General features: G+C 52.1%; 1 protein-coding gene across 4 annotated transcripts in view; it reads left to right on the top strand.

Moving 5' to 3' along the window:
- TNRC18 (trinucleotide repeat containing 18) overlaps positions 1 to 11,408 on the top strand; it is a 75,452-nt gene extending 64,044 nt beyond the window's left edge. For 2 of the 4 annotated variants that reach the window (XM_017873360.1, XM_017873362.1), the window contains 5 exons: positions 5,864 to 6,016; positions 6,761 to 6,902; positions 9,976 to 10,093; positions 10,585 to 10,660; positions 10,766 to 11,408. In XM_017873360.1, coding sequence (XP_017728849.1) covers positions 5,864 to 6,016; positions 6,761 to 6,902; positions 9,976 to 10,093; positions 10,585 to 10,660; positions 10,766 to 10,912 — 636 coding nt within the window. In that variant the 3' untranslated portion in view covers positions 10,913 to 11,408. The remainder of the gene's footprint in view (positions 1 to 5,863; positions 6,017 to 6,760; positions 6,903 to 9,975; positions 10,094 to 10,584; positions 10,661 to 10,765) is intronic. The other 2 variants (XM_017873361.1, XM_017873363.1) reach the window with 2 other exon arrangements.
- Positions 11,409 to 12,259: the final 851 nt, after the last annotated feature.

Below are 12,259 nucleotides of genomic sequence, written 5' to 3'. Positions count from 1 at the left end.
AAAAAAAAAAAAAAAAAAAAAAAAGGGCTGGATGCAGTGGCTCACGCCTGTAATCCCAGCACTTTGGGAGGCCGAGGTGGGCAGATCACCTGAGGTCAGGAGTTCAAGACCAACCTAGTCAACATGGTGAAACTCCATTTCTACTAAAAAAAAAAAAAAAAAATTTAGCTGGGCGTGGTAGGGGGTGCCTGTAGTCCCAGCTACTCTGGAGGCTGAGGCAGGAGAATCGCTTTAACCTGGGAGGCAGAGGTTGCAGTGAGCCGAGTTTGCGCCACTGCACTTCAGCCTGGGCCACAGAGTGAGACTCCGTCTCAAAAAAAAAACAAAATCAAAAACAAAAAGAGCAGCTTTCTGTCCAAGGTTCCAGCAGCGAATGATCAATAGAGCAGGACTTTGAACACTGGGGGCGTAGCTTCAGTTCTGGCTCCTTAACCGCGGAGCTGCACTGCCTCTTTGGGCGTTCCCCAGGAGTTCCTTCTGTTGGAGCCCAGGGTTTCCAATTCCTGGCATCTGAACAGCTGAATACCCAGCTGTTATATCCAGCTATAATACCAGAGGCTCACCCAGTGTCTGCCTTTCAATAGTGTAGCAGGAACCTGGAACAGAACGGATTCCTTGTTGACAAACAGAGGCTCAAACACCCAAGGAAAATCACCCCACATCCCAGCATCCCAAGAACAGACACTGTTAATGTTTTTTGTTTGTTTTTTGAGACAAGGTCTCCCTCTGTTGCCCATGCTGGAATACAGTGGTGCAGTCATGGCTCACTGCAGCCTCCACCTCCCAGGCTCAGGTGATCCACCCACCTCAGCCTCTGGAGTAGCTAAGACTATACATGTGTGCCAGCATGCCTGGCTAATTTTTTTTTTTTTTTTTTTTTTTTTTTGAGACGGAGTCTTGCTCTGTTGCTCAGGTGAGTGCAATGGCATGATCTCAGCTCACTGCAACGTCTGCCTCCTGGGTTCAAGTGATTATCCTGCCTCAGCCTCCCAAGTAGCTGGGATTACAGGTGTGCGCCACTACACCTGGCCAATTTTTGTATTTTTAATAGAGGCAGGGCTTCTCCATGTTGGCCAGGCTGGTCTCAAACTCCTGACCTCAGGTGATCCACCCACCTCGACCTCTCAAAGTGCTGGGATTACAGGCATGAGCCACCACACCCAGCCTGCCTGGCTAATTTTTAAACATTTTTTGTGGAGACAGGATCTCACTATGTTGCCCAGGCTGGTCTTGAACTCCTGGGCTCAAGCAGTTCACTCACCTCAGCCTCCCAAAGGGTTGAAATTATAGGTGTGACTCACCACACCCGGCCCAACATTTTTTTTGAAATATACTTTCATACAGTATTCCCCCCTTAGCTGTGGAGGATATGTTCTAAGGAGCCCTGTGGATGCCAAAGACCACCATGGATAATACTAAACCCTCTATTATAAGCAATCAGGTACCGTGGCTGTAACTTACAGCTTGAGGTGCAACAGCAAAACTAGCACGGGTGTTTTTCCTTCTTCACGGTTTCACACATAGACGATTCTTTTTGTTTGTTTGTTTGTTTTTTGAGACATAGTCTTGCTCTTTCGTCCAGGCTGGAGTGCAGTGGTGCGATCTCAGCTCACTGCAGCCTCCGCCTCCTGGGTTCAAGCAAGCAGCTCTCCTGCCTCAGCCTCCCAAGTAGCTGAGATTACAGATGCCCACCACCATGCCCAGCTAATTTTTGTATTTTAGTAGAAACATGGTGTCACCATGTTGGTCAGGCTGATCTCGAACTCCTGACCTCAAATGATCTGCCCACCTCAGCCTCCCAAGTAGCTGAGATTACAGATGCCCACCACCATGCCCAGCTAATTTTTGTATTTTAGTAGAAACATGGTGTCACCATGTTGGTCAGGCTGATCTCGAACTCCTGACCTCAAATGATCTGCCCACCTCAGCCTCCCAAAGTGCTGAGATTACAGTCATGGGCCACCGCGCCCGGCTGTATTCTGCTTTTCAGACTTAGTTCAGTCTGTGTTATATCATGTGTACTGCCACATGGGACGGGCTTTTACTTTTATTATCTTTTTTTTTTTTTTTTTTTTTTTTGTTCCCCACTGGGGGGGGGTTTTTTTTTTTTTTTTTTTTTTTTTTTTTTTTTTTTTTTTTTTTTAAAGACAGAATCTGCCCCACTGCCCAGACTGGAGTACAGTGGTGAGATCTTGGTTCACTGAAACCTCTGCCTCCCAGGTTCAAGTGATTCTCTTGCCTCAGCCTCCCGAGTAGCTGGGATTCACCACCATGCCCGGCTAACTTTTGTGTTTTCAATAGAGACAAGGTTTCGCCATATTGGCCAGTCTCATCTCAAACTCCTGACCTCAGGTGATCCGCCCACCTCAGCCTCCCAAAGTGTTGGGATTATAGGCATGAGCCACCACGCTCGGCCTTCTATCTATATTTTTATTGTATTTATTTATGAGAGACAGAGTCTTGCTCTGTTGCCCAGTCTGGAGTGCAGTGGCAATTGTAGCTCACTGCAGCCTCGAATTTCCAAGTTTAAGCAGTTCTCCTGCCTCAGTCTCCTCTGAGTAGGTGGGATCACAGGTGCACGCCACCACACCTTGCTAATTTTTTTTTTTAACAAGAGATGGTGGTCTCGGCTGGGCGCGATGGCTCATACCTGTAATCCCAGCACTTTGGGAGACCAAGGCGGGTAGATCACGAGGTCAGGAGTTCGAGACCAGCCTGGCCAATATGGTGAAACCCTGCTTCTACTAAAAAAATACAAAAAAATTAGCTGGGCATGGTGGTGGGTGCCTGTAGTCGCTACTCGGGAGGCTGAGGCAGAAGAATCGCTTGAACCTGGGAGGCGGAGGTTTCAGTGAGCCGAGATTGTGCCACTGCACTCCAGCCTGGGTGACAGAGCGAGACTCCATCTCAAAAAAAAAAAAAAGGGACAGTGGTCTCACTGTGTTGCTCAGGCTGGTTCAAACTCTTGGGCTCAAGTGATCCTCCTGCCTCGACCACCTAAAGTGCTGGGATTACAGATGTATACCACCACGTCTGACTAATTAAAAATATATATATTTTTGTGCAGATGGGGTGGGGTCTCCTTATGTTGCCCAGGCTGGTCTCGAACCCCTGGGCTCAAGCAATCCTCCTGCCTTAGCCTCCCACAGTGCTGGGATTACAGGAATAAGCCACCACGCCTGGCCATCGGTATTTTTGTTTGTTTGTTTTTTGAGACAGAGTCTCACTCTTGTGGCTGGAGTGCAGTGGCTCGACCTCAGCTCACTGCAACCTCTGCCTCCCAGGTTCAAGCGATTGTCTTGCCTCAGCCTCCCAAGTAGCTGGGATTACAGGCACATGCCCTTCATGCCTGGCTAATTCTTGTATTTTTAGTAGAGATGGGATTTCACCATGTTGGCTGGGCTGGCCTGGCCTTGAAGTCCTGGCCTCAAGTGATCCGCCTGCCTTGGCCTCCCAAAGTGCTGGGATTACAGGCGTGAGCCACTGTGCCTGGCTGTCAGTATTTTTGAATGGTTGAATGCCATCCCACCGCCTGCCTGTCTCCCACCACTGACCCTGCTGGCAGTTGGTGGTTTGGGTGATGATGGTGTTTTGCTGTCATAATTACCAAAGCAGTCAGCGTCTCTGTTTTGTGTACAGAGCTTCTATCACATCGGAAGTTATTTTCTTACTTACTTTATTTTTTTTACAAAAAAGTAGGGGAAGGCTCCCAGCCATGGGTGTTCTAATCAAAGGGAAAGAAAGAGTTACTGGTTTTATCTGATTATAACAGTAATTTGGAAGATAAAGAAAAGAAAAATCCACTCAGGCCTTTCTTTTTTTTTTTTTCTTTCTGCTGTCATTTCCTTTTGTTCCCTTGTGGGTACAGCTGCAGGGACATGTACCAGGAGCTGCAGCTATCTGCTTAATGACAGATCCCAAAGATATGGGGATAGCGCCACTAACATTCCTTCAACGCCTAAGATGCCTCTGATTCCAAAAGGATGACTTGCATTAAAGAGTTCAGCAGAAACAAGAAAATAAAACACACGTGCGCGTGCGCACACACACACACACACACATACACATACACATATATATTCCCCCCCCAAAATGGGGATTAAACTGTATACCCTTTTTCCCTAGAACATGCCATTTTTTCTTTCTTTTAATGCTCTTGCTTTGACTTTCATTTTGGATACGGATGCTGTGACTTCTGTTGTTGTCTTGGTAACATTTGACGGTTATTATCTTTATTACTTTTCTACTTCTCCTGGTCTTGGTTATTTATTTTTTTTGTTCTGTTTGTTTTTTGACAAAGAGTCTCGCTCCGTCATCCAGACTGGAGTGCAGTGGCCCAATCTCGGCTCACTGCAACCTCCACCTCCCAGTTCAAGCTCTTCTCCTGCCTCAGCCTCCCGAGTAGCTGGGACTACAGGCGCCCGCTGCCACGCCCGGCTAATTTTTTTGTATTTTTAATAGAGACGGGGTTTCACCATGTTAGCCAGGATGGTCTCAATCTCCTAACCTCGTGATCCTCCGACCTCGGCCTCCCAAAGTGCTGGGATAACAGGCATGAGTCACCACGCCTGGCCTTGTTTTTTTTTTCTTAACTTTATTTTATTTTTGAGACGGAGTTTTGCTCTTTTTTGCCCAGGCTGGAGTGCAATGGCACAATCTCGGCTCACTGCAACCTCTGCCTACCGGACGCAAGTGATGCTTCTGCCTCAGCCACCCAAGTAGCTGAGATCACAGGCACCCCCCACCATGCCCGGCTAATGGCCATTTGTTTTAGACATGTCCTTTTTAGAAAGTGTAGACTTTTTAGCTGGGCATGGCGGTGCATGTCTGTAGACCCAGCGACTTGGGAGGCTGAAGCAGGAGGATCACTTGAACCCAGGAAGTTGAGGCTACAGTGAGCTGTCATTGCACCACGGCTCTCCAGCCTGGGCAATAGAGCGAGACTCTGTCTCAAAAACAACAACAAAACAGAGAGTGAAAAAACAGAGGCAGCCTACAGGTCCTTCTCATCGCGGGGGTGGTTAAAGTAAATGAATTACGGTTTCTCCATACCTTGGCTCAATAGGCTGCTGTTAAAATGAAGCTCCTTTTATATGTGTCAGTGGTGTTAGAGGGGAAATGTTGCAAGGCAGGACTGTTGGTAAATTCCTACCTGTGCGTGTGTTTTTTTTTTTTTTTTTTAATACTGTGTATGCGTGGTTGTGTCTGCATAGCCTTCATATTTACAGGGTTGTGTGTGCTTGTGGAAAGTTCTAGAAGGATACACCATGCTGTTACTAGTAGCTGACTCTGTGGAGTTGGTAGGAGGGTCACTGGAGAGGAACTCACAACATATATACACTTCAGTGTTGTCTTTTTGGGTAGAGGGGGCAACAAGTAATACTAGTAATAAGATAATAAACATTAAAAACAGCCTGTAATCCCAGCACTTTGGAAGGCCAAGGCGGGAGGATTGCTTGAGGCCAGGAGTTTGAGAGCAGCCTGGGCAACATAGCAAGACCCTGTCTCTAAAAAAAAAAATAAATAAAAATTTAGTTGGGTGTGGTGGTGTGCATCTATAGTCCAGCTACTCAGGAGGCTGAGGTGGGAGGATCGCCTGAGCCCAGGAGGTCGAGGCTGCATTTAGTGGTGATGACGCCACTGTCCTCTGGCCTGGGCAACAAAGCGAGACCCTGTCTCCAAAAAAAAAAAAAACCCAAACCAAAACTCTGGCAGGGGAGAGAGAAGGGACATTTTGTTCCTCCCGGGAGGACACACTTGGGGTGGTACAAAACTTGGGGGAGTGAGTGAGTGAAGGGAACAGGGGTGCTATCTGCACTTGCCCTGCCCTCTGATGTCTCCTCTCTGCTGCTTCCTCCTCCAGAAGAAGAAAGGGAAAGAGGCTGGGCCAGGAGCTGGGCTGCCGCCGCCCCGAGCTCCTGCCTTGCCCTCTGAGGCTAGGGCTCCTCACGCCAGCTCCCTGACCGCTGCCAAGAGGAGCAAGGCCAAGGCCAAAGGGAAGGAGGTGAAGAAGGAGGTGAGGCTTGCTGTGCCCTGGTGGGGCACTGTGGTGGGGCTCAGCCATGCTCCTGTGGTCAGGGCAGGGGGCTCCACCTGCTGCTCTGTATTTACCCTCCCTGTAGCTGTGGCTCAGAGAGGTTGCAGTTGATGGGGGTGACCTGGCCATCCCCGTGCTCCAGGGATAAGGAGATACTGGGGACTCTGCTCCTGTCCTCAGGAAATGCCTGCTCTAGCGGGGGTGGGGGTCACTGGAACAGAGACCAGGAGACCTGGGTGACAGGCCCCCAGCCCAGCACCAGGTCCTCACAGGGCCCTCAGGTTTGGGTGAATTTCTTAGCCTGAGTGGCAGATGGTGGCATGCCCACTCCCCACACCTGCTAGCCCCTGCCCGAGTGGTTTTTCGTGAAGCCCATCAGGTGTGGCTGGAGATGCTGCTGAAGTTTCTTTAAAGAGGGAATGGAGGCACTCGCTGTAGTGATGAACCAGAGGTATGGTAGTGAGTGCTGAGCACTGAGTGTTGATACTGAGCACAGAGTACTGAGTATTGAGCACCAAGTACTGAGCACTGACCAGCTGGGTTTCAGGCCTATTTCACCCTCCCCCTGGCCTCTGGGGTGCCCCCAGCTGGGATCCCCACCATGCACATGACAGATTCCTCCTGCGGCCTGACTGTGGCTCCAGGTTTCCAGAGAGGGTTCCTAGCTCGTCAGGAGCCCCGTGCCAGGTCCTAAGTCATTTGTCGGCTGTGCTCTGTCCCCAGAACCGCGGCAAGGGGGGCGCCGTGAGCAAGCTGATGGAGAGCATGGCGGCCGAGGAGGACTTTGAACCCAACCAGGACTCGAGCTTCTCGGAGGACGAGCACCTACCGCGTGGTGGGGCCGTGGAGCGGCCGCTGACCCCGGGTGAGTGGCCGTGATGCTGCATGTGCCAGGCGGGGCTGCTGGAGCCTCCCTTGGGGAAGGCAGATCTGAGCAAGGCATGAGACGGAAGGGCTGGGCTAGCTGAGGGCAGGGAACCGTAGGAGCAGAGGTCCTGAGGCCGTTACCCCGGTCGATGAGAAGGCTGGACTGGCTGCAGCTCAGTCCACTGTTGGGGCCAGGGAGGAGGCAGGTCCTGCGGGGCTTGGGAAGGAGTTCCGTGTTGGGCCCAAGGAAAGTGAGAAGCTCTCTGAGGTTGGATGTGGAGATGTGATATGCTGAGATTGACTTTAAAATGAGCTGTCTGGGCTGGGCGTGGTGGCCCATGCCTGTAATCCTAGCTCTTTAGGAGACCGAGATGGGCAGATCACCTGAGGTCAGGAGTTCCAGACCAGCCAGGCCAACATGGTGAAACCCTGATTCTACTGAAAAGACAAAAATTAGCTGGGTGTGGTAGCGGGTGCCTGTAATCCCAGCTATTAGGGAGGCTGGGGTGGGAGAACGGCTTGAACCTGGGAGGTGGAGGTTGCGGTGAGCCAAGATCATGCCACTGCACTCCAGCCTGGGCAACAAGAGTGAAACTGTCAAAAAAAAAAAAAAAAAAAAACCGTCTTGTACTGCACAGAGAATGAGTGGGGACCCCAGGGAAATTAGGGAGTCCAGTTAGGAGGCTGTGCTGTCCAGGTGAGAGTGGGTTGTGGCCTGGGGCTGCCATAGGGGCAGCAGGCAGGGAGGCAGGGCAGGGTGTGCACATTAGGAGGGAGACTGGATGGGAGGTAGGGTCGGGGGTGCAGGCAGATGAGAGGGGAAGGGAAGGGTGAGGACAGGTTTGGGGGGGTGGGCAGAGGCCCTGTCCCTGAGACCCAGGTCAGAGAGGGTCATGTGGGGGTTTTGATGACTCGAGTCTGGGGTGCCTGGGAGGCACCCCAGGAAGTCACGCCCAGGCTGGGACCCAGGGGTCTGTAACCCAGAGGCAAGATTGTGGGTATATGGGGGAGCGAGTGAGAGAAGGAGTTGGCTACCCCAAGGCTGCATTGGTGAGCAGCCGCTATGTGACAACCAGCCACCACCTGTGTGCATCTCGGGGCGTGCAGGGCTGCTGGGTGGCTGTGCAGACCCCCACTGGCCTTGCTCTGGAAGTGATGGGCTGGCCAGGGGTCAGCTGCTCCACGTCTGTGGTCCTCTCTGCGTGTGTCGTGTATCCTGCCAGACCTGTGGCTTAAGAGGAGAAGTTGAGCCTAAGAGCTCTCTTGAGGCCTGGGCTCAGCATTGGGCCCCGGCCACTCCTGAGAGTCACGTGACCAAGCCCAGCGTCAAGGCGTGGGGAGTCCACTCTGCCTGTGATAAGGCCACGTGAGAGCTCTGTGCAGGCACAGGCAGGGATACGGTGGTCCCAACCATCCCTCTCCCAGCGAGCCATCTGGGTCTTTTTATATTCATAATGGGAATGTTGGGGACAGACCAGGTGAAAGGTCCCACTGAGAAGGAAGGGCAGGCCCAGGTGCCAGGTCAGGGGCGCTCCAGAGAAAGGGAGGCGCCCACAGGGAGAGGGAGCAGAGGGCCGAGGCAATGAGAGTTGACCGCCATCAGGAAGTTTGCCCCTGGGCATTCATTTCCACCAGAAAGAAAAAGTGGATGGAAAGTCTCAGAGGTACGTGGGTTGTGGTCACCTGCACCTGTAATCCCAGTGCTTTGGGAGGCTGAGGTAGGAGGATCACCTAAGACCAGGAGTTCGAGATCAGTTGGGCAACATAGCGAGACCCTGTCTCTACAAAAAATAAAAGAATTAGCCAGGCATGGTGGTGTGCACCTGTAGTCCCAGCTACTCAGGAGGCTGAGGTGGGAGGATGTCTTGAACCCAGGAGCTCGAGGCTGCAGTGAGCTATGATCTTGCCACTGCACTCTAGGCTGGATGACAGAGCAAGCAAGACCTTGTCTCTGAAAAGATGATGATGATGATGATGATGATGATGATGATGATGATGATGATTATTGAGATGAAGTCTCACTCTCTGTCATCCAGGCTGGAGTACAGTGCCGTGATCTTGGCTCACTGCAGCCTCCGCCTCCCAGCAATCCTCTTGCCTCAGCCTCCCAAGTAGCAGGGACTACAGGTGTGCGCTGCCAAGCCTGGCTAATATTTGTGTTTTTAGTAGAGACAGGGTTTCACCATGTTGGCTAGGATGGTCTTGATCTCTTGACCTCATGATCTACCTGCCTCAGCCTCCCAAAGTGCTGGGATTACAGGCGTGAGCCACTGTGCCTGTCCTGAAAAAAATTATTTACAAAAAGAAGGAGGCCGGGCACGGTGGCTCACACCTGGAATCCCAGCACTTGGGAGGCTGAGGTGGGTGGATCACCCAAGGTCAGGGGCTCGGGACTAGCCGGGTTAACATGGCAGAACCCTGTCTCTACTAAAAATACAAAAATTAGCGAGGTGTGGTGGCAGACGCCTGTAATTCCAGCTACTTGGGAGGCTGAGGCAGGAGAATCACTTGAACCCGGGAGGTGGAGGTTGCAGTGAGCCGAGATCGTGCCATTGCACTCCAGCCTGGGCAACAAGATTGAAACTCCATCTCAAATAAATAAATAAATAAAATAAAATAAAAAGAAAGTCCTAGAAGTTTGGCTGAGGGCAGCAGTAAAGGGGGTGGACGTCATGATGGAGGATGGTGGCTGTGAGTGTCTGGTGATGGCTGGAACCCAGAGCTTCGTGCCAGTCCCAGAGGCTGCCTTGGGGTGGGAAGAGACAACACGTGCAGCCTTTCATCCCTGGGTTCACACCCGCCTGGGGTCTTTGCAGACATCTGGGGCCAAGCAGGGGAGGGGGCTGAGAGGAGAGGGGCTGCCCACGGCACCCTGTGTGTGCCCACTGGTACACACAGGTCTGCCTAGGTACACACACGGGCAGACAAAAGAAGTGCACACATCTCAGCCCCACAGGCCCACCCGGCACCAGGGCCTCCAATCCAAGGGGATGACTTGGGGGTGACGGGAGGAAGGAGAGGTGTCGCAGACGCCCCGGCTCCAGCCTTGCCTCACGGTCCGACCCCTGCAGCCCCTCGCTCCTGCATCATCGACAAGGACGAGCTGAAGGACGGCCTGCGTGTGCTCATCCCCATGGACGACAAGCTGCTATATGCCGGCCACGTGCAGACCGTGCACTCGCCAGACATGTGAGTGGGGTGGGAGGTCCGGTGCAGAGCCCCGTGTCCCATACCTGCCCCGTGTCTAGGCCTCTGTGCCTGGCTGCTTCTCCTTTCTAGGCTGTGGCTTCCCCCGATGGCAGAGGGCAGGGGCATGAGTGGGCTCAGAGCTGACGGGGAGGCCCTGGGCACTTTGAGGGAGTACTGGGTGAACGCTCCCAGGGGCTGGGCACGGCTGCTCCATGGCAGGAGCCGTAGCGGGAAGGGGTGAGAGAGAGAGCATACTGGTCTCTCTCAGGATCTGGACTGCACCAGCCTGGCTTGCTCTGCAACCCCTAGTTCTACAGATGAGGCAAATGAGCCCAGAAAGGGGGAGAATTGCCAAATTCAGCAAGCTGGCAAACCTCTTGAGTTCTGGTGTCACCTCCCAGTGGTCTGGGAGGCAGAGCTGGTGCTGGCGGGGTTGAGGCCCTCTGGGAGGTCTCGGCCTCTGCCACCTCAGGCCTCTTTTGCTCCCGCAGATACCGCGTGGTGGTAGAGGGTGAGCGCGGAAACCGGCCTCACATCTACTGTCTGGAGCAGCTGCTGCAGGAGGCGGTGAGAAGGGGAGGGCGGGGCCTCGGGATGCTCGGGGTGGGCTGGGTGTCCAAGGCCATGGCCACAACTGTGTCCACACCTTGCACTCATCCCATGCCTTCCTAGATCATTGATGTGAGGCCAGCCTCCACTCGCTTCTTGCCACAAGGGACCAGGATTGCAGCTTACTGGAGCCAGCAGTACCGCTGCCTCTACCCAGGCACCGTGGTCCGAGGTGAGATGCCTCCTCCCCAGCTCTCCCCTGCCGCCTAACACCTCAGTATGGACTTGTTTGGTTACTAAAACCCAACTCTAACTGGCTTAAGAAGAAAGACTTGTGGGCTCACATAACTGAAAACTATACGGCCTTCAGGCATGGTTGGATCCAGGCACCATTTAAATGATGTCATCAGGACTCCAGCTCTGAGTATCTGTCAGTAGTGCTGTCCTCTGTGCTGGCTTCACACTAGCTCCTTGGAGATTGTATTTTACCCTCTTAAGAAATCTTACCATTGGACGATTTCTCGGTCCCAGTTTTCCCACACAAGTTCTAGTGTGAACTGACTTGGGCCACATGGTTTTCATTGATCCTACCGCTGTGAGTCTGATCGACCAGGCCTGGGTCAGATTCTCATCCCTGGGGCTAAGGAGTGAGGTCACCTCCCTTTTATTCATGGGCTGAGAAAGATGGGAGGGTGACTTCCCCTGCAAAGTGGACATGTTGTTAGAATAAGAGAGAATGAGGCTGGGTGCAGTGACTCACGCTTGTAATCCCAGCACTTTGGGAGGCCAAGGTAGGTGGATCACTTGAGGTCAGGAGTTCAAGACCAGCTTGGCCAACATGGTAAAACCCCGTCTCTACTAAAAATAAAAAAATTAGCTGGGTGTGGTGGCAGGCACCTGTAATCCCAGCTATTTGGGAGGCTGAGGCAGGAGAATTGCTCAAACCTGGGAGGTGGAGGTTGCAGTGAGCCAAGATTGCACCACTGCACTCCAGCCTGGGTGACAGAGCGAGACTACGTCTCAAAACAAGAAAAAAGTATGGAGGCTGGATGGAGAAAAACAACAGGTACCCTAGGAAATGTAGGTGTGGATATCAGACAGGCAAGAAAGACAGTCAAATGGTCCAACCCTTAGCTCTTGCAAAAGCAGTGTATCCTAGAGAGGGGGTATGGATGTGGATTAGACTTTCTCCGCCCCCGGAAAAAAAAAAAGCCCACCCACATGTCAGATACAGTCCACTGCTTGGCCTAACATCCATTCATACCCAGAAAATGGAAACCAATGCCAGCTCAGCAAAACAACAGATGACTGGTCCAGCCTGAGTAGAGGATCTCAGGCCAGGAAGATTTATTTTTTTCCATCGTATTAGTCACTCATTTATCATCCACATTCTGAAAGTGCTGTTAATAAGGTAGAAGTTGGCCTTAGATTCAGATTTCCTGGCACATGCTGTGCCCCTGTACTGGGACGTGCTGGCTGTCTTCTAGGCCTGCCTCATGGGTATCATTCTGGATTCTTGAGCCTTCCCTGTCCCTCATCCTGGGAACTGCTTTTGTTGCATTGCATGTTTTTCTCTTTTTTGGTTCAGTTCCTTGTTTTAAGCAGCGGATCTTTCAG

Source organism: Rhinopithecus bieti, unplaced genomic scaffold, assembly GCF_001698545.2.
Source record: "Rhinopithecus bieti isolate Rb0 unplaced genomic scaffold, ASM169854v2 scaffold_8135, whole genome shotgun sequence".
NCBI lineage: Eukaryota > Metazoa > Chordata > Mammalia > Primates > Cercopithecidae > Rhinopithecus > Rhinopithecus bieti.
The sequence above is the reverse complement of the archived record's forward strand: the minus strand, read 5'-3'. Positions and strand labels throughout refer to the sequence as shown.